We start from the raw sequence: 27,197 nt of genomic DNA, 5'->3' as shown, positions 1-27,197 counted from the left end.
ATAATTTGAGAATAAGAGTTGAAAATAAATGTTGATTATATTCATGTGTATATGTCAGTTGGATCCTGTGGGCTTTGGATGCCTGTCACATGACAAAACTGTTCTGGGGTTCTAATTCCCATTGAGGTCCCAGTGGGATTCTGGGGTGCGGCCATTGGAGTGCCATTTAGGCTCATATTGGGTGGATACCCCAGTGTAGTTGCGTTTCACCCCTTCACAATAACACAACATTTACAGCAGTGAAAAGAACAAATGATCACAGTACAGCTTTAAATATTGAGTGATCTTTATTCATATTGAATTAAAAATATAGTTTTGACAGATTCATGTAACAAAAGAGAGGGAATATATTTACTTGTTCTAGTTTGGGAACTGTTTCAATTAACCAGTGAAAATGGACATTTTAAACTGGTAATATGCGACAAGGTATGGTCTATAAAACTTCTCAATCATTCTCATGGAACAATTATGACTTTTTTCATTGACAGAAGAAAGTATCTTCCTCCAAACGTCAATGTTCTTTCAAACAGATTCAATGACTTTTGAGGAGCTTGCTAAAAATTACCTCTTTACACTGTAAATGTAAATCCTGGATATTTGAAAACAACACAAGTGCCACTGAAACCATCAACTGCAATGCAACACTTTATAATGGTGAGTGTACAACAGGGCTATAGTATTCTGTAGGTGATAAGCAGTGTATAAAAGTTATGACAACATTTAATTAATCCAAAGTCAATACCGTTTAAAATGTTTTACGGTTGAAAATGAAACTGCAGTATATTCACAAAACCTTTATTCATCCGACTCAATTCCTGCATGAAACAAAACAAGTTGTGCTTGTGTGACTCGCAATTGAAATATGTAATACACCAGAGAGCGTAATCCAATTGTCAAATTGTGCATCAGTTTGCTACAATGCCAGAATGAAACTAACTCACCCTGATGATTTTCTTAAAGTCGTGAAAAATGGACCAAAATCCCATTTTGACAATATCAGCTTCCTGTAGAAATGTGACTTCTAGAAAAGAGTGAACATTTAAACCCAAATGGAGCTGGAGCAGTTCCTTTCTGTACAATTTCTGTGATTCAAAGGATCAGTCCAGCCCAGACAAAGTGTCCTCCATTGCTTTTCTCAAACGTCAATAATTCACTCTCAGCACTGCAACATGATATCGTTACACCATTCAATCAGTATTGCCATAAATGGATGAAGAATTGAATATCATTTGAAAGTAAACAATGACGGTGCTCAGTGGAAGTCGAAATTAAAACGAACCCCCCCAAAATGTACCATAGGTCCTCAAACCTCACAAAGTGGTACTGGTGGATTACAGTATTACATTTTTTTTCTTAGACTGATTAGAAATTTTATATTTATTATTTTTGCGATCAACTTCTTAAGAGTGTACAAAATCTTAAAAAAATCTCAAGAGGTGGATAATACTGAAACAAGCATGGAGGGTAGTGTGGGCATAATACACCCTGTGGAAAGAAAAAGAGAGAAAAATAAGAAATTCACTCCCTATAAAAGTGAACAAGAGCAGGGATTTAAAACACACTATCCACCAAGTTGTGCTGACAACAAAATCACACAATCACATGTAAAATGGTGGTGTGAAAGGGGGGGGGGGGGGGGGGTTAGACAAGAGACCCTGCAAGCGTTTTTAAAGTTCACTCCTCAAATTACATTTTACAGAATATATATGTATATATATATATATATACTGTATATATATTTATATACATACAGGAAAGATATCCCCAAAAGTAAAAAAAAATACAGTAGACACTGAAAATACAATGAGGCAAGGAGGGAAAGAAACAAAGGAACAAAATAATTGCTTCAGCTGGACAAAGGAGCATCATTGTTCTATTTACAGACACACGGGCCACTTTTTTTTTTTTTTTAAACCTACCTAGAAAAATACTATCCACTTTTTTATTTACTCATTTTCATTTATTTTAACAATGGTAAAACTGTTGAGCGGCCTATTATCTGAATGTCTTTGTCATTTGGTTAAAAGACAATTAGTGTTTCCATTTTACAGTTTTACCATCAATTCCATACATAGTAAACTGTGCTTACTCAACCACTGTCACATTTCCCTTTCACGGCGTTATGTAGAATATACACATCAGTAACAGTAAAATCTTAACATGACAGCCATACACAGTTTGACTCCATTACAATGGTAGAATATGTGTTTGTCAGCTGCTTTATGTGCGATTGGTTTGATGACGCATTTAACAAAATTATGTCTTGGAGGGTAGAAGTTTTCTGATATGCAACATGTTTTCGTCCGACAGCTGGATGGAGTTTATGCTGTGAAAACACGTCCTTGTGATATTAATAAGCAAATAATTAAAAGAAGAGAAATAGACCAATACAAAAAATAAAAGAGAAGTCTGCCTTTACTTTGGGGGAACACGAGAGGTTTGTCATTTACAGTCGTCAGTTTCCCATGGCGAGTCAGTGGTCAGGCGGTCGACGTCAACTCGTAAAATTGACTTGATGAATTGACTTTATCCTTTGACAATCATATCCTATATACTAACCGATGTAAAATTCATTGCAAGGTGTAGATACTTCTGAATTGTACTGTAACATTAATAAAGGTGAAATCTGTCCCATAATATAAAGTATCGCAAGGTGTTGATGAGGAGCTTCAGTTTTGGTCTTTGTAAATCTTTTTCTCATTTGGCAACGATACGAAAGGTTCAGTCTGGACTTGAGTTCCTCTGAGGGGCAGCAAGCAACTTCTTCAAGGTTGTTTCGAGACGTGACAGACGAAAGATGACACCTTACAACTGCATATCCGAAAATGTACATCGAGACCCTTTAGAGCAGGGTGGAAAGTAATAAGAAAAAACTTTACACAGCATTTACAATATATATGATCGCATTTGCTTAAAATAAGAAGAAAAGCAGACGCCAAAAAATAAATAGAACATTTACTATAAGGCCGATTTTCTGAGTGAGTCAGTATTTATAGTTATTGTGCTATTTAAATATCTTCTGTACTGAGGCTTTTGCACAGTAACTCTATATATTTTCACGTGAAATCATAACTTATGTTTTAGACCAACATAACTTCCGGGTAAGTTCTGGTCTTTGCTCCCAACGTAGCTGCTTTACAGGATTTTTCAGTGTTTCAGCTGCAGAACAGTGTTTTTGCTACACACAACTCCACAGTCACCTCCGACGACAGAGAGAGAAAGAGCGGCAGTCAGCTCTGGTCTCCTATGCCAGTTACAGTGGACTTGCACATTCTACCCTGCTAGCTTTTGTAACATTGATGCATTGGCCGGGTAACATTTCTGGAATGCTAATACCTCGGTTTTAAACTTGCCGCAGTGTTACAGCCTATTGCCTGTCGTTCTGGGTTTCTCAGCCGCTGCAGTGGCTGAGATGTTGGGGAACATGATTTCCCCACAGGACAAGTGAAAGTGGATGAATTCGCATTCAGAAAGCTAAAAGCCCCCTTGTGATGCCTGCCGGCTTGACAGTGCCAGCAGGTTTTCCCCTCCAGAAGATTGGCTCTATTTTCCCACAGAGATCCATTACGCAGCCCTTTCGGTGACTCTCCACTGCTGTCATTGCACTTAAACACACAGCCAGTACAGTAAGGGCACATGTGTTACAACTAATGCCTCGTGGGTGATGGCAAAAGTACATAACTGGATTCCAACTCCAAACACAGGACATACTCAATAAGCAGATTTGCGTCAATAATTTATAAGAGCAAGCTTAATCAGGTAAGAACTTAAATCAAGTCAAAATGTTTCAAAGTGTGATCCAGCACAGCTAAATGAGGTCAGTAACAGAGCAATGTCAATGTTTGAGTGATACTTGAAACTGATGTGATGACTGCCTGTTTAAACCCTGCACCCCACCCACCTGTAAAATTCAATATAATTTCTATAATTGCAAATTTCATCAGCCCATCTACTGTGGTATTATGGCACTAACTAGCCCCCCCCCCCTTTATCCTTTGATTTGAATTGGTCAGACATCCCTTTATGATGTTGCAACTTGTGCCTCAGCTGGAGCTCAGCTGGATGATTATTATTTCCCATAAAACCTGAGAGGGATGGAAAGCACTGTGCCAGGGTAACATCTGTGTTGTGAATAGTGAGTCGTCGGTGCCGTCTGTCCGAGTCTCTCCTCTACCTGGTGGATTCCACTGCAGCGGCACCAGGTTGTTAGCTTGACACAAATAGAAATGTAGGATCCAGTGTTTGTGGTGCTACACAAATAAGGGACTTGTTGAAAATGTATTCTAAATCACTGGACTTCCCTTTCACTCGCCTGGAAATCAATATTTGATGCAAATTGTCCATAATAGTCCAGTAAACCACTATTGTTCAATGGATTTCTAACTTGTCGTTAACGGTATTGAAAACTTCACTTTCTACCCCGTTACAGTGTTCTATCATCATGTGGCCCAGTCATTAGTAATATGATTTTCATTAGAGGGTATGGAAATGCCCTTTCATGGTAAAATACCTAACGAAGAGGGTGACGTGAGAACTCAATGAAAACATTGTAAATCATAAGTGCCACATTGTGAAATAAATTAAGAGCATGGATTACAACAAAGTCATTTGGCTTTGCCAGAGCATCAAGTTCTATCAACCGATCTAAATCAGACCTCGATCAGGCGCCGATGTTTCCATCAGCGCTTACTGGGTCTCCTGGCAGTTTCGTATGAGTACAGCAAACTATAGCCATCAGTTGAATCAGCGATCACAATCCAATTTTTCGATTTTCAATTTTCAAAGTGTTCCAGGAACACAATTTGTAGGAAGCCTTTGCAACACAGTTCTGACGCTCGTGAACTACCTGAACCTTCAGGGACAGAGCAAGGCCCTGTAGTGTGGTCTAAGATAACATTCTGTTTCTGTGACGTACAAGAGTATGAACACAGAGCGGGGAAATAAAAGAAGAACTCTTAGCCTCATCATTTCGTCTACTTAAATATATTTTTCCGACACAGCTCGCTCCCCAGATTATGGTCTGCGTCTGACTGGTAATGGGTGTATTTACAGCTCTGCTCGGTTGGTCTCTCTGCCATCTCCACAGTGCTCTGGCTGGGTGTCTGTGCTGTTTCTCATGCACTTCATTATTCACATCCACCATAAGACTAAGTGACAAAGTAAACAGATCCCTGATGTCTAAAAAGAAGAGAAAAAAAGACACACAAAACACCAAGCATCCTCTGCTCCTCCTGAATCTCTCTCTCTGGGGCTTTTGGAACGTTCTTCACAATCCTGCTCCTTGTCCAGTTAGAAACCAGTCCTCCATTACCAGTTCCATTGAAGCATAAATCCAAGTGCTGCAGTAACTATAAAGTCATACCAGTCAGGATGCTGCTTACAATGATCTTACCACGGAGGCATTTGTGAGCTGGTCCGGTTTGCTGGCTCGTTGTCGGTGAAGGAGAACCGGAGGGATCTCAGGAAGCTGTGGGTCATCCTCTGAGCGATCAACCTTTACAATCCCGCCCCAGCCGTGCCAGTAATCTGTTGAATGCTTTCCACCAAGCACCGGGTGAATATCACAGCTTTCCATAAGAATGTGGCGACATTTACTTTTTCCCGTTGAGCTGTTTCTGCACCGCAACGCTGACTGCCATTACCGACAGCCTCTCCCTGCTCGAGGTCAACTGAGCCGCTCCTCTCCTGAATATTTCAACAGGCTGTGTGTTGCTATGTATGTATTTACGTAAATATGAATTAACGTGTGGTTATTACTGGTGTGTCAAAGCTGCAGGCATGTTAACATGTTGCAGGCTGGATATGAGCTGTGTGTGATGAATGTCTGAAATCCATTACTGCTGCAGTGACATGCAAAACATGTAAAAAGTCAAAGAAGCATGAGCGCAGGCATGGAGGCAACATCTGGGCTCTGAAGTGTGACTGAAGATTTGCTGGTAGGTCACGACATGACTCCATGTGCATGTGTCATTTGACAGATTGCACACATGCAATAGCAATGTGTGCATACTGCAATATGTATATCTAGCTGTGTGGAGAATGAGGTAAAAGAACGTGGTGAAATGGGGAATGGTAATTTGTTGGCATGTAAACAAAAAGTAATCATAAGTCATGTAAATTCATGGCGATAATCCTCTTTGGGCTGTCCTGTTTGTTTCTCCTTTCTCCTTCTATCATGAATCTAATTTTAACCTTTGATTGTGTTGTTTCTGTGCCTCACGTTTATTAAAATGCCAGAACAGAACCCACCTCGGGGAGAGCTGTCTGCTTGCTCTAGGGGAAAAGGATGAGGTTAAAAAAAATAGTCTGAGTGTCAAGTGGGGCCGTCGATGACTGTTATTGTGGTCCTGTCAAGAATAGGCCGAACCATAGAGTGAGAATAAAAGACTTGCAATCAGATATAACACAGAGAAGTGTTCGGGGGAGGGTGCAAGGAAAGCCCAGGTTGACAAGTACTTTGAGGAAAGCAAAGGACCGTTCACAGTCCATTTATCTCGTTTCTTAAGCCTCTGTTCATGCCTCCATTGTACGACAGCGCGGGGTCACTACACTACAGTGTTCCTCTGTCTGTACGGAGGGGGCGGCAGCACGTTGCCAGCTTTCATAGCAGCCTCGGACAAGTATTCCTGGTTCTCAGCCACAGCGGGGCGAATGCGTCCGTTCTGCCGGTAGAAAAAGCGCGTGCTGCAGTCCTGCAGGTACTCGGGGTTGTGCATGGTGGATTTCGGGGGGAGACTGTGCTGCCAGTATTCGGGATTGTCAAAGGTGGCCTTCTTGCCTTTCTTATCAAGCATGATGGTGCCGCTGGTGATGCCTGAGTGCAGGGCGTGTCCTGAATGCCCCGGATGCAGGGTGTGTGATGGATATGACGGGTGGGGGATGTGGCCGGGAGGGACCCCATATCCAGCGGAGGAGACGGTGTGGCTCGATATCGACGGGTTGACCGTCTGCGATACTGACTGGGCGGCGGAGAAGCCGGGCCCAGAGACGGAGACTGCGCCGGCCAATCCGTTCTTGTCCCCGGGGTTGAGGAGGGTATTCAGGTACAGCGGCTCATTGATGTACTCATCGCTGTGGGCGGACTGGCTCTTGGGGCCAGCGGCAGCTCCAGCCATGTGCAGGGTGTGGCAGCCTGCTCCATCGACCACTGCATGGGCGTCTCCGTTCCTCCGGCGTGTGACGAAGGGGTTTTCCTCGATAGGATTGAGATAGTCTAGAAACAAAAACAGGGGATAGAAAGATCAACTAAGATCATTTCATCTCATTTGAAGCCACTAAATACCGCAACACGACAATAACACGATATAACGTCCGCATTCAAATGATCCTTGGGTTTACATTTCAGGAAGTGCAAAATGTAAAAGAAGCAAGAGCTATTCTCCTCCAGCCAAACATCTGGTAGTACTCAGTGCTGTCAAACAAACCTGAGTTGCTCTTGTCTCTCATGGCAGTCATGTATCCATCCTGGTCCTTTTCTCCTTTTGTCCCTCGTTCTGCTGAGAGACCAGTTGGATCGGCACTGTAACGCTGACCGCTGCTGTCCTCGCCTCCAACTTGTGAGGAGAAAAGAAGGGAAGGAAACAAGAAATGAATAATGGTCCATTATAAACTCTCTTTCTCTGAGGATGAAAATGATCCTGGATACAGATTTGTGGCATCTTCTAAATCCGTGGCATTCTTTCAATGCAAGTCATTCTTCACCAATAAACAAGCACCTTGCATCCTCAATACAATTTATTTTCATGAGCTTTGTCTATTTCATCTGGTGACTACACTCCCAGGTAGGGCTACGGCTAATAGCTGCATGGTTAAATCACTCTGTATTTTTTAGAGGATATGAGGGATTTTAATGATGTGGGATGCATTTTATTTTCATTTTTCCTCCGAGGACAATAGACAGATTAATATCAGTGCCTGAGAAGAGCCATCATTGATATGGCACACACATATTCTTTCATTTACCTTCCTCCTTTGAACCACCACTCTCCAACTAAAGCATGGTACACATGTTTTCATAAAGCCTGGTTTAGGGCTAATTTCTCTTGCTCAGTACAAAAAAAGAACGACCAACACATGTCACCATAACAAAGGCCCCTTGCCACAGTCAGAAGATGTCTAGGTGCAGACATCATTCAACTTGCACACTTGGCAGACCATAATAAGGAATAACAACATTTCTTAAAATATAACGCTAATAACTCATCTTCATTCAATGCTTGGTTTGAGGTTGGTTGTTATTCATGCCCATTAATTGTTGGTTTTAATAAAGGTTCTAGTGAAATCACCCTTGGGGCCATCACATCTGCAGAGTGGTACCTTCAGCAGAAACTCCTGCACCTCCGTGTGATGTTTTCATATCATATGCAACGAGAAATTTTACATTTTTAAATTGTGTCAATGTCCTAATCAGATTATTGGCTTTCTTGAAAAGAATGCCAGTTTCTACAATAACGGGTTGAATGAGATTGCCTTATTTCCAAAATCCATAATTTAAAGAAAACACTCTGCTTTACCATGTCCTGCAGTGAGACCCGAGCTCGGCCCGAGGGTGTGCGACCTCGGGGACGCCTGCTTCCTCAGGGTGCCATTGCAGCGAGGGTCGTCCTGGTTGAGTCGGACAAATCCGCCACCAATTTGTCCCCCCGAGGCCAAGTCCTGTGGAGGGAGGCAGCTCCCTGACACGGGCGGAACAGAGACCACTCTTGGGAGGGTGGCCATCATGTCCTCCATGCTGAAACTGGGGTCCTGGTAGCTAAACTGGTTCTGGATAGATGGATGAAGAGGGAGTGGGTTTAGTTAGCACAGAGATGTACAGAGTGTGAGTCTGAATTGTCGGGGCAAAGCAAACCCCAATGGGACAAATACAACTAGGAAGAGTAATGGCAAAGTTTGTTCTGCTCATGTTGGGCAGAAAAGAAACAAACATGCAACAAAAAAAGTCAATGAAATACAAATATCCTAAAAAATCAATAAAAGCTCCATGCAAAAATATGTGCATTGTAAAATGAGGAATTTCAGGTTCATTGTATTATCTGTAGTATTTTTATGTGACAGGCAGTGGAGAGAAACAGCAGTGCCAAACAATGGTATGGCAGCATGACTGCCAAGGACAATTTAATTAAAGGGTTTTTAATTAAAAGGCTCCATGAAGCAAAGTCTGCAGCTGTATCAGCCCTGCCCTGCTGTGTACATCCCTGTCTACACACGCAGGAAACACAAAAAAGTGCTTTTCAGAACCTCACTGGGAGCTTGATTCTGATTTCATTTTTATTCTGTCTCTATTTTCCAGCAAGATGTTCGTTTTTCTGTTTCATGGCCATCAGTTTATTACCCTAACACGGGTTCTGATAAGCTTGTAATCTTCCCTAATATGACCAAAACATTCTTGTTGTATTACACACAGACAAGCAAACAAAGTTCTTGTATTTCTGATGTGTAAATCAAGGTGAAAGGTCAAATCCCACTTTCCCAACAACAAACTCAATATGACCTTGGTACCAAGGCCTCGACCAAGAATTAGAGCCAAATAGCCTTTTGGATTCAAGATTTGAACTTGAGATGGATCTGTCACTATGGCTGCATTCTTCTGATGGACTCATTTTAGTTTCTTGTGTTTATCGTGACAGTATTTCAATTCAAATCAGCACAAAGAAGCTGCAATATCAGCTCTAAACCAATGTTTGACTATATGCCCTGTCCGAACTCTGCTTGTATCCCTCTTGATTCATCAGTATCAGTTGAATATTTGCTTAAGCCCGGAGACAAAGCTCGAGAGCTCATGCTGTCTTTTCTCATTCCCCCTTAACTACATCTACTAAATCACCCTGTCTCCATCCTCGTCTGTGCAGCTCCTCCTTCCTCCTCCTCCTTGAAGGTATTCAAGTGAACAACCAGGGTCATTATCAATTTCTCATAATCTTGGCCATGAAGACCAATGGGAGACGGAGCATCGCACTTGAATATTTCGAACACTCTAGTAAAGTGCTCCATTCAAATGTTCCCGAGGAGCGTGGTCACCATTGAACTCACTGGTTTTCATGGTCAAACAACTCCAAGACTCTCATTGTAAAGAAATAAATAGCAGCACTCCATCTTATGAGAATATGTCTGTCTGTCTGTGGAACGCACATCACAAAAACCCTTCATCTTTGTGCGTTTTGGACACGCAATATGTTCAACCTTAAAAAGAAAATACAAAAACTGGTTTCATACGTTGGGACTCCATTTTACGTTAATCATGACAACAGCATATTCATGACAATGGGAGTGACAAATGATTCTCAAGTTCTGGGTTCTGCGAACTGAGTCGAGCCGCCCAGAACTCTGAACCAACAGGTGAACAGCTCTGTGTGCAGCAGCTTCAGGGGCTCAATCACTACAGGTCACATGTTCAGTTTCAGAAAGAAAAATGCAAGCAGCATCACCACAGGCCAAACAAAGAGCTGCTTCCAGACAGCCATGTTTACAACGGTCGCTGCACTGACCTGCAATAACTCCACCAAACCAGCAACTTGGCATATTTGCACTACTGCACAAATTGCACTATTGTTGTTTTATTTTATTTCTCTCTTCATCTCTAAATATATATTTGTATATATATATATATATATACATATATATATTTTTATTTTTTTTATTTTCTATTTTAAAATGTTGATATTCTATTTTATTCTATCTTATATGATTTCTTTTTAATTTGTTGGGTTGTAATTACTTGAGCATTGCTAGAAGAGAGCTTGTGACTCAAGCATTTCATTGCCAGCGACTGCTTAATGTTATTGTTGTGAATTTGACAATACAAAATCTTGACTCTTGAATCTATATGTATCAATGATGGCAGTTCCTTATGTTGTGATGTGGATTCAATGTTTCCGCTGTGTTGTCCAACAAAAATGTTATTCATGTGTAAACATAATATTTTGTATGCTGCAATGATTGCCTTCATTATGAGCATCCACATTAATTTGAATCAATGTAACTGTATTAAATTGATCCTATTAATTCGGTATCATCGTTATTTGAAAGCCAGTACAACAACATAAGAATTATGATCCAAATAAATAATCCTTCAACCGTCTGAAACGGAACTGGAACAGAAGTCATTTCTCTCATTGGCATTCAGCGGGCGTATTTTATTCTGACACCAACACAGGGGGATACTGGAATACAAAATGGCTGAGTTGCCTGGCTGTGTGACTGGTTTTTGTGATAGATTCAAGTCCAAAGAAAGACGATGAACATTTGAACAGTCGAGGAACAGAGGGAATCTGGCTGTAAATCCCAGTTTTGAAGAAGGCAATTACTGCAGTTTCACAATGGTGAAAAGGCAGAGGAGAAAAAAAGAAAAGTCGACAGATAAAAAGAGAGATGGAGGAAGATGAGAGTGAAACGGAGAAGGCCGCGCGGGTTCAGCCTTAAACGTCTCGGTCTCTTGTGCGTGCACAGGACAGTCCTGCTAACGCCTCCGCACAGAGCATACTCTCTCTCACATCTCTTAAGATACCGTACAAATGATCTCACTGACTACTTTGACATTATACTGTGTCCTTATCCTTCACGGTTCAACACTAATGACCCTGCCGCTGCACTCAGGAAGAAATGGTGATAAGTGGAGATACAGCACGTGTAATGGTAACATAGCACATGTCAAGGAAGAAGATAAGCATCTGAATTCTAATTTAACCATCAAAGGAAGAAACAAATATATAAATAAATAGAGAACTGAATATCAAATAATGTGAGGGCTTCATATTTCATAATACCTTCATGCAGAGCAGAAAAAACAGTTTGTGCATTGACTCGCCTGGAAAAAAGACAAATATTTGTACAAATATTTTTGGGGGTTTTAGAAGAGGAGTCATAGTGGAGATTCAACACCCTGAATGGTTGACTACAATTCAAATCAAAATAAAGGACTTTTAGACTGATGTTACCTGATGTTAAAACTGGACATGTCTAGTTAAAAAACATTTTTTATGTTCAGGTCTCCACCTCAGACTTGATCTGCTGAATGATGTTATATTCGAAAAGGGGCTGTTTACACTAATTTATCAACAAAACAGTTTAAAATATAACCTGAGTAGAAAAACTTGAATTTGAATCAAGGAGCAAACACTACACTGACTGAGAAGGGGATTTGAGTGTAACTGTGGGGTTAAATTCAGAAATGTCTGAGTCAAATATAAGACAATGTCGAAGATTGGGGACTTTCAGAGACAAACTGAGCTCAGAGACAAACTGAGACCAGGAGAACTTTGGTTTGAGCCCAGTGAATGCCAGCAACCACTCGACAATGACCTCTAGAGTAACTGTTAAACCAGACACTGTATTTTAACACACAATACCTTGACGGAGTCCATGCGCGGGCGCGGAGTGTACGCCAGGGGAGGAATGTTGAAGGAGTGGGGCACCAGGTACTCGTCAGCGTCCATCAGGTCCTCCAGCTCCTCCTCGTCTAGGAGGCTCTGGAAGAACTTGCTGTCGTTGGGGCTGGGCAGCTTCATGCGGTCGTCGCCCTGGGAAAAAAGGAGTGTGTTGAAAATCTTTGGAAAGTAACATCAAATCTATGTGGGACAAAAGATATAAAATGATACGAATTGCATGCAAGAATCGCTGTACAAATTTCACTGGGGTGATTTATAGTATTTAATATGAATAACGTATTGATAAGATAAATAGATTAATATTTTTCTCACAATTTTCCCATAGAAAAAAAATGATAAATTCACAACAGAATATTGAACAGCAGCAACGGGTTCTGTCAATTGTCCGAGCTCTTTAAGACATTTAATTCAGATCTTGTTGGGACCTAATGAAGATTTACCAACCTGGATGACAAGGTATCTCTGGGGATCACGCGCCATTCGAGTGAACTCTGCCGCCAGCTCCTTGAACTTGGGTCGACTGTCTGCATCAATCATCCAGCCTGAAAAATGTGTGTGTGAATGTCAGTGTTTTGATCAATACGAGGCTCCGGGTAGATAGATAATGAAATTTAAACCCTTTAGCCAGTAGACCTTGACTTGTTGTTTGTCCATTTTAATTAGTTAAATATCAATTCATGTGGTAAAGCTGTTTTCCATCCTCAGTTTGTAATTCTCAGCAGTAAACAAAAGCCCCATCAACACCCATCAAGATGGATTTCTTGACACATAGTAGATAAAGATGGCTGCCGCATCTCCATTTCCTTCCGTGATACAGAAAATACATGTGCTCAGCCAATCATTAGTCAGTCTCAGCTGTAAACGTGACTTTCCAAATTACAAATTAAAACCAAACTAGAGTGTGAACTACAAAATTAAAAGAAATTTAGATTTTCAAATCTACTTTGACTTTTTATTGTGGTCCCACCCAACAACATGGAGGAGGGATTTATAACCTATTGATACTGCTTTGTCTTTTGCAGCACTTGAAGATGGGTTGAAAGGAGCAGGATCTGCGTTTCCTTATTGTTATTCCTCACACGTCAGGCTTTGCACATTGTGTCACATATGTGTGCCGTGCTCATTTTTTTTTGTTCAAATTTCCATAAAAAAAACATTCATTGCAATTTAATCTTTTACATAAATCATTTAAGCCCGAAGTAACGTACATCTGTCATTTTATGCACGTGCACATGTGTGAATAATCACCCACAATGTCAGTCATAAGAAAGATCCTGAATGAGAAGCATGTGACAACTGTGCAGGAGGCGAGTTCCACAGCACGTCCACTTTGAATGTGGCAGGCATGTGAATACAAAATGAAGGTGCAACCCAAATGTATAAATCCCTATAGCTAAGATTGCATCAATAAACAATGAGTACGTTTTTGTTCAAACAAATTCCCATTCTGACAGATGCTAATAAGCTTCCCACCTCTAAAGGTCTCCGAAGATCCATTTAAACCATTTTCCATCACATAAAACATCCCCATTTGTTCCATAATGAACAATTACAGATTTTTTTAATGACATTCTCTTTATTGTAATCACTTTTTCCAGTCTAAAGATAAACACTGTTTCATCACTGGGAAGGCCATATGGAGTAATGAGCTCCTCTGCCAATTTCTCTGTGAACACATCCTTTGCGGCGCCAAAGCAATCATGTGATCTGGCCCCCGAGCAGAGCCTGACTAGGTATCCGGGGAAATAAGACACAGAGATCCAAAGAGAGAGACGTGGCTCTACACGGGAGTACGAACATAGACGTCAACGAGGGGGGGGGGATTTCATATGTAAAAATGAGCTTTTATCTTGTTGCTTCACTTCTTGCCAATACATAAATAAATAAAGTATGAAGAAGTCCTTTTTCACACCATGTTCAGGCTGTGGATTTGGATGGGTGAGCTCCGTACCATATGTTTAGCTGCAAAAAGAAAGGCAGGTAACAATGACCTCACGCGTCTGTGTGTGTGTGTGCGTGTGTGTGTTTGGGGGAGGGGGGGGGGGGGGGCTGTGTGTGTGTGTGCATGTTTGCCAGGTTGGCGCAAGTTCAGGGTGCCAGTAAGGGCCCAAGGTGACAGTGAGGGCCAGAGGCTGGAGCTCGGAGAGTAGAGGACAAGGTCCGGGCCGCGTTGGCACCAAAAGCCTTTGTCCTGGCAGCAGCGACCAGAGGTTGCAACAGCACCTGTGACCCCGGTGCCAGACAGCACGACACCAGGGACAGACCTATAAGGCCGTCATGTTGGTGGTGGGTGTCACAGTCAGCCAAAAAGTGAGCTGCTCATTAGCTTCTAACAGACGTCCTCGTAAACCTCTGTGAAGGATTTCTCACAATTTTAAATTCTGCTTTCAAATATTCATCTTTGACTCCACCTTTATAAAACAGCTGTGGCATTTTGAAAATCACAATGAAAGCATTAGAATTTTTTTCTGCTTTGACTCAAAAAAATAACTGGCCATTTCCTCACCAACAAAATCCACTGGCTTTTCTACTGTCGACACAAAAACATGTGTTGTGGAAATCATGCCCAGCACTGTAGAAACTACGCTAATTTTCTATCACTTATTTGTTGAGTTGCACAGAAACTGACTTGTTGTGCTCCTGAGGTTATCAGCTGTGTTACATTTTAAGTATCCCTGTGACTTTTGCCAACTCAGATGCTCTATACCTACATTTGACCATGACCATGTAGACGTCGATGGTGCAGATGGGCGGCTGTGGAAGACGTTCTCCCTTCTCCAGCAGGTCTGGAATGTCTCGGGGGGAAATCCCATCATATGGCTTTCCTCCAAAGGTCATCAGCTCCCACATGGTTACCCCTAAGAAGAAAGATAAAAGGACATGGGGAGAGATAGAAATTAAAAACAGAGGAGATGACAAGAAAATAAGGTGGGTCTGTGTGGGCTTGTTCCCCCCAGTCCCAAAACATGAAGATTGGGGACTAGGTTGATTGATGATTGGAGACTCTACATTGACCATAAGTATGAATGTGACTGTGAATGGTTGTTTAATCTCCGTTTGTGTTGACCCTGTCTTTGAGTGGGGACCTGTCCAGGGTGTACCCTGTCTCTCGTCTAATGCCAGTAGGGATGGGCTGCAGGATAAGCGGTGATGGATGAACAGAAGGAAAAAGATGGATCAGTTAACTAGAGTGCAGGGAAAGGAAGAAGTAGATAAGATAAGGACAATCAAGGTGAGAGAAATCAGTGTTAAGAGAGCACAGACAAGTGGAGTTCGAGAGATAGAAAAAGAAAGATGAAGAATGGGAGTATTTTACAGGTGAAAACTGGAGATAGGGCAGAAAGAATAAAATTGAGGAGAATAAAAAGAATAAACGCAAATAATGTGAGACCAGAGGAGAGATGGGGGGGGGGGGGGGGGTAATGCAGAGACAGAACTGAAGTGGAAGCGATGAGACAAAGCGTAAAGAAACAAGACGACTCGGAAGAGGACAGGAGACGAGTGGAGGAGGGAGAGAGGAACTAATCACAGTCTTGAAAGTCATCAGCCGGTCTGAACTTTCCTCAGCCCTAATCGTGTTAGTGTTAATGAGCTAATGAGTGGCGAGCAGAGTAAATGCACACAATAAGATGGAAGTATAATAGCCCGCGGTCATGGAGGACCACTGGGGACATGCACACGCACTAAACCACACTGATACTTTTAATCAAACACGCGTGATTCTCTTTGATACGACCCCATCTCTTTTTTCTTCTTTAAGAGACATTGGCAGACTTAAACAGGAAACTGTTCCTTGAAATATGGCGATGAGAATTACACAAGTCGGAGGGATAACGGAGAAGAGTCCTTTAGATTTAAATCTTGCTGAAATGCCAATGGCTGCACAGACTCATTCTTACATTACGGGAGTTAAAGGAGTAAATCACCCTGTTTGCATTTTACAGGTGATTGTTATTGCAACATGTTCAAGCAGTTGAGGAAGTAAGGGAATCATCACTCCACTCTCATTGGGCACAATCTGACATAAAGTCAAGGTGTAAATCTCCCAGTTTGCATTTGTTTACACTGCTGCAGTTTGAACCAGCTCTGATGTTGCCGCAAGCAAACAATCTAGTTTTCGCCCTGTGTGGTAAAGGTCATTCTAGTGACAATGTTCAAATCAAACATGACCCCACCAAATCAGTGCAAATTACTGAACCAGTGATGAATTATTTATTTTCATTAAGCAGAACATGTTGACCATTCAACTTTCCACAATTCTTTCTATATAGATTTTGATCGATGAAGGTCTGACGACTGAATCGTTAATAAAGCCATGGACGGTGTATTAGATTCATTTTTTTATTTCTCCCGACCACTTAGGATCTAGTTCAGTTTCTCTTCAGTTGTTGGGGTGTTTGAAGTGGAGTTTAAATGGACAAATCAGTCAAAGAATATTTCCTGGCTCTTATCTGAAACCATCATGGTCCTAATGGATTTGTCCACTTCACTCGAGTTCACACAAGGAAGTTTGAAAGCTCACCGTAACTCCAGACGTCACTCTGATGAGTGAACTTCCTGTAATGGATACACTCCAAGGCCATCCACTTGATGGGCATCTAGCAGAGAGAATCACACAAAAACATTACTATATATAATACAAAGGCTACATTCACCCTTAAAAGCATTTGACAATTGTCTCTCTTCAGTTTGTTCATAAAAACAGATCAGGACACATGAGAGTTACATTGGATAATTTTGTTGATATCCCTTGAACTGTTTTGGCAGAAGTTCCTTTATAAATCATGTTAAGCAGCAGAAATGAAACAGGGTGGGTGTATTTGAATAAGTCAAACAGCAGGGGGGTCTGGGATGCGGCTTAACACAGTGATTAGATTTGAACGCCTGCTCTATTGATTACAGTGATGGAGGTGAAGGGAGGCGGATGTCGGAGGTTAGCGTGTGTCCGTCTTTCAATCAACTTTAATTGTTTTCCTCGGAGAGGGAGGCTTTAAAACAACAAACAGCAGTAGAAGAGGGATAAATTAAAAGAGACTTTACGTCGGTGTAAGGAGAACCCCAAGGGAGCATTTGTTTACAAGGTTTACAAGGTTTTGAGATCTGGTCCAATAGAGCAGAAGAGTTTCTCAGTAACTCCGCTAAAACTGCAATTTGTGCAAAGTTAAGTTCCTCTCTCAGGACGTAAAACCCGAATCAATGCTAAAGTCTATTGTTTGTTAGCGGGGAATTTGTCAATGGTGTGGCGTGAAACTGTTATTCAGTAATATTGACCCACCCGGGTCACAAACTATTTGAGGTTCTTCCCTCAAATAGGGAAGAACCTAAACCGCCCGCCACAAGACCAGCTTCTTCCCGGCTGCAGTTGGCCTTATCAACAGGGCCCGGGACCCCCACCTGACTCTGCCTTTTATTCCGCCCCCACACCTCAAGGATGTGTTAAATGAACACATTATATTATATTATATTATACTGCATTACATTGCATATTGCAATCTGATACTGTTCACTGTTTTGCATTTTGCATTTCACTTTTTACTTCACTTTTTATATCTTTTATCTATTTTATTTAGATATACTTATGTCTAAATGAATGTTACTTTGTATAAATATTAGAAAAAAATGAGTAAATAAGAAGTAAATAGTGAGTAAATATATATTGTTTCTTTTTATTGCTTTTCTTATGTGTGTTGTATTTATTGTGTTTTTATGTTTCTATGTTCATTGTATGCACCAATAACCAGAGCAAATTCCTTGTAGGTGTAAACCTACTTGGCAATAAATACTTTCTTATTCTGATTCTGATTCTGATCACAGCGAGCAGCCAAACACCAAAAATCATCTACAGCAGATAACAAGGTCACTCGCTGCAGCTTCAAATGAGCATTCAGGAAAATACCAGAGGAACTGCCACTCTGCAAACATTACAATGGCCTCTAGCTGCAATAATATCTAATATTAATTTCTAAAACTAAAATATTTCCCAATAGTACTTTTGAATGTCTGATTCCACGAAGGAATCTTAGTGTCAAGTCAGACCACAAATAATGTCAATTTGAAAATAGACTCGTAATACGACTCATTGTTCAAATTCATAATATCACAAGAAGGCTACATGTTGCTACTGTGGGGAATAACAGAAGATCATTGAGTGGTTGCTTGTGTTAAAATGAGATATGTGGAGCGTCTTGTTAAGATATACTTTAGGTTAAAAAAGAATGATCTTTTGGTTCATCAGCAGCACATTATCACAAGTATCAGGATTGTGAAAAGATTTCCTCAGTTTATTCTGAAGGATCTACAGAGACGAGTGGTCGACTGTGAGGACACAGTGGGTTAGAGCCGCGTGCTGTTCAAAGACGCTTCTCAGTTTCTGTGGAAACAATGAGATGGTTCAAGATTCTGGATCCAGGAGGAGAGGACCTCTGGTGACCATGGTTTCTCTTTGCTTCTTACTTCCAAAACATTTTCTTCCCCTTTTTCTTAAAATGTCAGGACTTTTTTCAATCACGATTTTTTTTCTCATTAAATTACAATTTTATTCTTGTATTATTATGACCTTCTCAATTATACATATATTAAATTTCATTTTTCTTCTTCAATGTGGCCCTAATACTGAAAAGAAACACAGGAGTCAAATGGTCCAGCTAAGAAATGTTAAAAGCTTCTTATGACATTATAATTATAAGGGATGTATAGAAAACCATGAACTTTAAACTAATTTAATCAATGCATTAATGAAAATACGAAACTGCCTCACTCAAAACAGTGATACTTATTCAATCATATAATTGTGTCACAGTTAAATTAAGCTAAAAAAAACTCAGATGTACATATGCATGTTGTTTGTTGTTATTTGTGTTATTCTTGTGTAAATGACAGTGTAAATAACTTGGTTACCTTTCCTCCATCAGCGTTGTATTCCTTCTCATTAACATCCAGCAGCCGAGTGAGGCCGAAGTCCGTGATCTTGATGTGGTTGGGAGATTTGACCAGGACATTGCGGGCTGCGAGATCCCTGTGGACCAGCCGTCGCTCCTCCAGATACATCATCCCCTGAAACACACACACAAACACACACACACAGTCATTCTCTATTCATTTGATATACAATACATACATCTGCAGGCCTGAGCGAGTAGCAGTGTGCAGCAACCTGCACATGCTCCACACACATGCAAGTCTGACTACTGTTCAACATCGCCATCTGTCTTCATCATCATCATCATCACCATCATCACCATGATCACCACCACCTCCAAGACCCCATTAGAATTTTTTATAATTACTCGTGTCATCATCATTACCACCAGCACATTGTTATTTTCATGGTTATAATTCCCATCAATCAACAAGTAGACTGTGGAAAAAGCCCTCGTTATTGCTAAATGCTTGGTGATGCAGTAACAGCTGCATCAACCCAGAGGCAGGTTTTCAATTAAAAACAGGACTCGCAGAAGAGCGGCGTGTTGGAGGAACACATTTCATACAATACATTTACGGAACCATTAAGAAGCCTCTTTCTTCCTGTCCCTGCTTTAATCAATGATGATTATCTGCGTTGGAAAAAATAAATAAGGGAAAAGACATTTCTCTGTAGCATCCGCATCACATTCACCATCAATCCATAATATTCATTTCCGGGGTAGGTTCGCAATGGTTTCCCCCTCAAAGCCGGAAAACCGACAGAGGTGAAAACATAACCTCCTCGGTGGAGGTAGTAATGCATCTGAGGATGTCGGCAAGTGGGAGGTGAGATCGGAAAAATAACTTCAATGCAATCTTGGCAGTTGAGTTTTGGATTAGTTGGAGGCAGGGGAATGACTGCTTTTTTACTGAAAATAAATTAAAACTGTCCCTTTTCAAACAATTTGTTTTCAATATTCAAATATATCAACCCCTCTCACTCATAAACACAGCCCCTTGCTTATATGCGTTTACATATACAACTAATAAAGTGGTGTCAGAGTTTGCTTCACCACAGGGTAAGATGGAAAGGTCCAGTGTGACACAATATGACAATAACAATCGCTGTATGGTTGCATGTATTTGTAAAAGATTTTCATTCTGCATCTTGTGCTACACGCCAAGACTTGACCACCGCGAATCACTGCAGGAATGGACCTGCGGAGAAAGACAGAGGAGGTGGGCAAAAAATGTAATTGGTCCAAAAAATATCAGAGAGCACTTTGTTTGAGGTGTCAAGAGGACAGGGAAAAAAAAACGAAGCCTTGTTTGAAATCATAACAAATTGGATTTAGCTGGGATCGGCCGCAGTGAAAAGAGGGGGGAGAGCAGAGGAGGAGTGTGTTTGTGTGTGTGTGTGTGTGTGTGTGGGGGGGGTTCGTGGGGTTGAGTGGCGACATTCTAAGAGGCGAGATTACTTTGGTAAAACTATAATCACTCCGTCTCATTTGACTCCCTACCCCGGAGTGAACATGTGGTTCCAGCACACACCTGCACGTTAACACACAAACTCACACGTAGATTTGACTGCATGTGTATTTTTGTGGGTGTGTGTGTGTGTAGATGTGTTTGGGCAATTGGAAAGAGGGGGCTCACAGAAGATCCAAGAAAAGATTAGCCACTTCAAGCTGGTATGGAATTTTCAACAAGAAATGAAAAGAAAGTGATAGTTCAAACCCTGATCAAATATCTTCCTCCTCCATTCCCAAATGAATCCATATATTTTAGTAAAACAAAGGCTTTATCGTCAATAACGGCACTGGAGGGAATGAGGTGAGGAGATGGTCAGGATGTTTTGGTTTTCACCCACCTAGAACAGCCCTCCGTAAAGGCCTCAGTATGCTTCTCCGAGTCCGTTGCGGACTGACGGACGGACGGAGCGGACGGACCCTTTTTCATTTATAGTTCTACGAGCCTTTTTGTTGTGAAAACAATTCACCGCCAGAACAGTAGATGGCGCAACTGAAGTCGAGCTTAGACAAGCCTACCTCATGAGGTATATAAAAAAAGTCCACGCTGGTTTATTTACGTCCTCCCGGCTCCTCACACACAGTGAACGATGGCAGCTAACAGAAAAAGGATGTTGATGACGCGACAAAATGCATATTTTATCGTGTCTTAACGCAGCGGTTCCCCGGTCTTGTTTCCAGCTAGCCCGCTATCCCCGTTATGAAAGTTCGTTATAACCGTATGTGACCGTACACACATGCCGTAAGTGCTCTAACCAGCCACCATCAGCCGGACAACGCCGCAGGCAACACACTTGTCGCATTAATCATAGAGTCGTAGTTGTGATTTAGGTTTATTGGGATGTAGGGAATGCAACAGGAAGTTTGTGGTCCCGAAATGCTGGCGTTAGCGGACCAATCACAGCCAAGGGCTATCCGTGGGCTCTCCGCCATTTCGACGTGTAGTTAGAAAAATGAGAGCTGCACGAAAAGCTCTCAGAGGAGCCGCGGAGAGGCCCGGAGAGGGCGTTCCACGTAGGAGAAGGCGGTCCTATCTGTCCGTGTCCGTCAAAACGGAGAAGCATACATTGACCTTAAGTCTGCTGCCATAGTGGCACTATTTGTTGATGGGTGGTATCAGGGGGTGGGACCAGGCAAGCTTTATGGTCGTTCAGGTGGGAGGACGTTGGGACATGACTGGGCTGCATCATAGTCCGAGATCCAGCCTGCAGACACGACTGATGAGTTACGACCTGATAATCAAACTAGGTTGCTGTCTCATTCCACTTCATTATCCAGTGTGACTAGCTGGAAGGATGGATGGACGAAGATCGTGTTACCAAACGCCACCGGCTCCTAACAAAGAGGTGCTGTCGGAAACGTGCTGAGGGGAGATGATTTACCGACATCAGGTTCCATCAGTTCCTCGAAGACGTTGATACACTGGGAGACGAGCAGCAGTGAAAGAGCTTCCCTTCAGACAAAGACTTTCTGTGCTTCTTTGTTTTCATTTAGTTTTCTGCATGTGTTTATTAGATTGACACTGACTAAACCACTGTTTATACAACAATGATGTTGGGGGAATCCTCTCAGAGGGAAGCAGGGCCCGACCCGAAGCTCTGAACCAAATGTGTCATCTGTGATTGATGGGATCAAGAAACCCGGTGAAGTGCACAAGTAGCCAGTTATTGACAGTTTACTCAACTGTTGCTCATGTTTGCTTGAATTTAGTTTTTGTCTGGCTCAACAGTCACTCAGCTGCTGACGATTGTAAAATGGCAGTTACTGGTATTCATGAACTCATGTGACAATAAAAAATAGACAGCACTTTCCATGTCAGTGACACAACAATGACCATGTGTTAACAAAATAAAAGTACGTCTGACCATCCGTTATCTATACAGCTTTTCCTTTGAGGGCCGGGGGATACAACCTCGGCAGTCTCATATTAACATATTGACAATTTAGATTCTCCAATTAATCAAACCCCCAATGTAAATATCCATATTGATGAAAAGTAGTGCCACAGGAAACTGGACAAAATGTGGTCGGGCCATCGGTGAAATAAACATGAGGATGAAACAAACAAACAAAAGTAAACAGATATAAACAAGATCTGAACCGTATCATCATGGAAGCCACCGAATAGCTTTGAGCAGCTTGTCCCTGGTCGACTCCTGACTGAACATTTACTGCATCCTACTCCCCCCTCCCCCCTCACCCTGTTTCCTGTCCTGTTTCTTGTTACCGCCAAATGCAAAACCTTTCTCCCCTTAATTCATCACCAGCCCTGACCTGAGAACACAGCCGACTGCAACTCCTGGAACACAGAGTCACTTTGGATCTGTGAACAGATGATAACCGCAGAATCTTACGAATCACTTTGGATTACATCAGCAACAAGTGTGAGCTGACTGAACAAGAGCTCATTACACAAACCTCGGACCAGTCATCATGCCACGATAAAGAGAGTGGCAGTGTGGCCTATGAGTTTAATTAATAGTGGGTAACTGAACCATGGTGCTCAGTGTGCTGCAGTGTCACTTGATGTTCAAAGTCAGGGGGAGAAAACATGGTAATCAGAGACAAAGAGGATCCCGAGCAGCATTGAAACACATCCAGTGATCAGGGATGATTTTCAGTCTTCTCTTTATTTTTGTTTTTGCTGTCTGAAGTCTCTTGCATCGCTCAGAGACCTACACACAGACTTGAAAAGGATAAAAGGTTGTGATATGAGGTATCCCATGCTGGCCACCGCCTGCGGCTCTCAAATCCTCGAGTTCACTTGTGTGTGTGAGTGTGTGTGGCGCTTTACACTGCCAGGTTTTTGACAGATTCTTATTTGTACATAAATCGCGGCCGGTAATCTCCTCAATTTTAGAGACAATTAGGCAGTGGAGGGAGAATGGACGGCTTGGCAACACATGCGTTTTAATTTGCCAGCACAATGACAGTGAGTGGGGGAGGTGATGGAAGTGTGCAGTGTGGGAAGTGGCTGCAGACGTGCGTTAGGAACAATCTATTGATTCTTTTTTTTTTGCGGCCATTTGCTGACCTCCCACGTGGACACGAATTGAACGACTCAGCGCCATGAGGTCCGTAACCGCGTCTGATCTGGATTCTGGACGGGCGGAGAGACGCCGGCTGTAGAAGCTGCATCTCAGGCGAGGCTACCACCAGATGAAATCCACGGGCTTCAGTCTGACTCGGATCGGATCGCACCTCCAGTTGAGGGCTGCTTTTCAATCAGTGGGGATCAGGCCTGTGCTCTAAACCCTGCACATGAAGCTTCTACATGGAGAATGTAAGCCATCGAGGAAAGAAAGCTTCAATGTTATAGGAGCAGAAAAACCAAGGCTTCGATTCCCATCATTTCGGGAAAATACAATTGTAACTAGCCCTGCTAGTTAACTCAGTGTTGTGCCAGCCCTACATTGTAGATTTTTTTTTTTAACATTGACTGATCTGCATGAACTGAATGTGACTTTCCACTAGTGCTAATGCAGTTTATAGGTTTGGTGTCTAACAACCTCTTCCATCTTTAATGTCCACTCTGATCAGACACTGCAGAAGTTGGTGTATCCTGCGTGAAGACAAACTGCATGTTTGTCAAAAGTCAAAACAATACAGGTAATAGGGTTATGTTGTTCATTCTCCTCTCAACCGTCAAGGGAATAACTGCTCCCCCAGAAAATATTCTGACCTCCCGTCTCTCGGTTATTTACGCTCATTTCACGGAGTCGTGCGAACAAAACCTGAGTGGACGGGATTGTCCTCAGATTTGTTTTGTGAAGACGGATTTGGCGGCGAATGGCAAAGGGCTGGAGATTAAATCAATGGAGGGAGAGTGAGGAGAGGTGGTGCCCATTTTTCACCGACTGGCACTTCCCACTGTTGTTTATCGCGGCGAAGATAGAACACACACAGGCATGAAGAGGGAGCTGTCAACACACGCACACACACACACACACATGCACACACGCACACACACACACACACACAGATAAATCTATAATCAAGTGATTCATCCTGATGCAATGTTATTCATGAGGAAACACTTCTAATGAGATTGAACATCCTACAGAGGCTCAATAAATCTCTCGTGTGAACGCTTTCTGTAGTGAGAGAGAGAGCGAGAGAGAGAGAGAGAGAGAGAGAGAGAGAGAGAGAGAGAGAGAGAGAGAGAGAGAGAGAGAGAGAGAGAGAGAGAGAGATGGGAGAGAGAAACAGACTGTTGGTCTGTGTACTGTATTAATCATGTTGTGGGGACCTGAATCGGTTTATACACTTACATTATGCTGAACTGTTTCTTATCGGGACAGAAGGCAAGTCCCCGAAACATAAATCACAGCACGGTTTGAGTTTATGATCGGGTTGGGCAAGCAGCAGTTATGGCTAAGGTTAGAGTACGTCTCCAGGACATGGGTGTAAATCAATGTAATGTCACGGAGAGAGACTGAGAATCTCAGACTTTGGATTTGTGAAGTTACTATTCTGAAGTGAAGGGGGTCTCACGAATTTGGCATTATTAAAATCCTTTTTATTACACTCTATTATCTAACCACTATTACTCCTACTACTACTTATTAGTATTATTTGCAATGACCCTGTTAGGAGGTTTATTATGTATTTTTTGTAAAGGTAAAACCAGTCCATCTATCCCCTACTTCCAGTCTAGAGTGGTTTCAATCTTGATTGTTTCCATTCCCACAGATAAGCTTCCTGTAGTGTGTGTTGTTCAAGTGGGTGCACATAAGACCAAAGTCAAAGTTTATCTCTCCCACACATGGACGTCAGCAGTTAACATGAACACTGGGTTATTACCTTGCATTGAAAAATAAAACTATACATCTCCTTCAAAGTGTAGAATACTAGGCCCTGCAAAAAAAATAAAAAAATTAAATTCATAAAATGCCTCTCATTCCTGTGAATTAGGGCCATTTAATTGTGAGCACTGAGCACTTAGCAGCAGGAAAACATGACTCGTCTCTGCTGTCTTTCTCTTTTGTTACGCAGCCTCTCTGGCTCATTTTAACTGGGATGCCAGTGTTGCTGGAGGCCACAGGATGTTTTCTGTGACTTGTCTCTTTTGTGATTTCCCATAGCGAGTAATCGCGCATCTTTTTATTGGCGGTTCGCGACAACATTGCTGCATCTGCTTGACGTTAGCGCATGTTTATGTATGGCTGGGATATAAAAAGATTCCCGGTGGGCATTGGTGGAGAAGAAGGTGAATCACTGTTTAAGGAATGAGGTGAAACAAATCAATGTGGAGGAGAAACGGAGGGGGGGAAAGGGGAGACGAGGAGGAGGAGGCGATAACACAATAATGATGAAAGCGGTGGGCTTTCATTTCATTCTGAGCTCCCGTGTCATAATGAATTTAGAAAATGACATTAGGGAGCAGTTTGAAAATGAACAATTTGTCTGCACTCAGACTGGGTTAGCTCGGTGTGAGGGGAAACCTTGTCCGTATACATTTATTCTCTCTGATGAACGCTCGGTGCAGATTCCTCCAGCGTACCTGCAGTGCAGAGGAGGGTTTGTGAGCACAGCAGCCGTCTCCTGAGTGTAACTCTGCTGTTACAATATGCAATCATCACTTTTAATTAATAATCCGACGGCAAACAGACCTGTACTGGTTATAGAAAGAAGATAAGTGAAGATGGTTCCCATATTAAACAGCCTGTGCAACCTTGGATATGGTTATGCGTCGCTTTCAAAAAGGCAGGGCTTCTTTCTGAATTGCATAGTGTGTTGGGATGAATGCATAATGCCAGACTATTGTGCCTTTGTCTTTACTCGAGTCTCTGCTAAAATGATTTGCGACCTTTGGGAGAATATTAGAATAATGTGAGAAATGCAATATTTGCTATAGTCTGACCTACGCCGGCCCTGAAGAGGAAGCATTTTTCGATATCACGCAGAGCTGTGTTCTAAGCTCCTCGCCTGTACCTCGGAAATGTGTATGTAAATATGATGCGCTGCTCAAAACGGGGAGGAAGTGCTGTGTGTCGAGTTATCACACACACAGACCCACACAGACACACACACTTGCCCAGACAATCTTTAACTGTTCACTCAAGAATTCATGGATGCCTCTGAGCCATCAGGCTGAATCTTCATATAGAATTAAGTCTTACATCGTTCTCTATCACTGCTGCCTCTGCCCCAGATTTATAATACGGGTTAGAGAAACAATTCATATGCCAGCTGTAGTCAAGCTGAGGTCTTTACTCACCAAGTGACCTATCATATCAATGCTCTGACCTGTGCCCTGATAGAGAAGTGAGGAGAAATACAGTGCTGTAATTAGAAACGATATAAGATGAGTTTGCAGGAACACAGGAGTGATTAAAAACCTTTAAACCACAAGAAACTTAATAAGCGACGCTCAGTGGAG

General features: G+C 42.0%; 1 protein-coding gene across 3 annotated transcripts in view; it reads right to left on the bottom strand.

Moving 5' to 3' along the window:
* Positions 1 to 268: 268 nt before the first annotated feature.
* The window catches only part of erbb4b (erb-b2 receptor tyrosine kinase 4b), a 276,106-nt gene continuing 249,177 nt past the window's right edge, over positions 269 to 27,197 (bottom strand). For all 3 annotated transcript variants that reach the window (XM_062402618.1, XM_062402620.1, XM_062402621.1), the window contains exons 21-28: positions 19,281 to 19,436; positions 16,906 to 16,981; positions 15,095 to 15,241; positions 12,828 to 12,925; positions 12,345 to 12,515; positions 8,514 to 8,763; positions 7,425 to 7,553; positions 269 to 7,213 (exon numbers count right to left, since the gene is read on the bottom strand). In XM_062402618.1, the coding sequence (XP_062258602.1) occupies positions 6,546 to 7,213; positions 7,425 to 7,553; positions 8,514 to 8,763; positions 12,345 to 12,515; positions 12,828 to 12,925; positions 15,095 to 15,241; positions 16,906 to 16,981; positions 19,281 to 19,436 (1,695 nt within the window). In that variant the 3' untranslated portion in view covers positions 269 to 6,545. The remainder of the gene's footprint in view (positions 7,214 to 7,424; positions 7,554 to 8,513; positions 8,764 to 12,344; positions 12,516 to 12,827; positions 12,926 to 15,094; positions 15,242 to 16,905; positions 16,982 to 19,280; positions 19,437 to 27,197) is intronic.

This window comes from Platichthys flesus, chromosome 13 (assembly GCF_949316205.1).
Source record: "Platichthys flesus chromosome 13, fPlaFle2.1, whole genome shotgun sequence".
Lineage (NCBI taxonomy): Eukaryota > Metazoa > Chordata > Actinopteri > Pleuronectiformes > Pleuronectidae > Platichthys > Platichthys flesus.
Note: the sequence above shows the minus strand (reverse complement) of the source record. Positions and strands in the feature narration are given on the sequence as shown.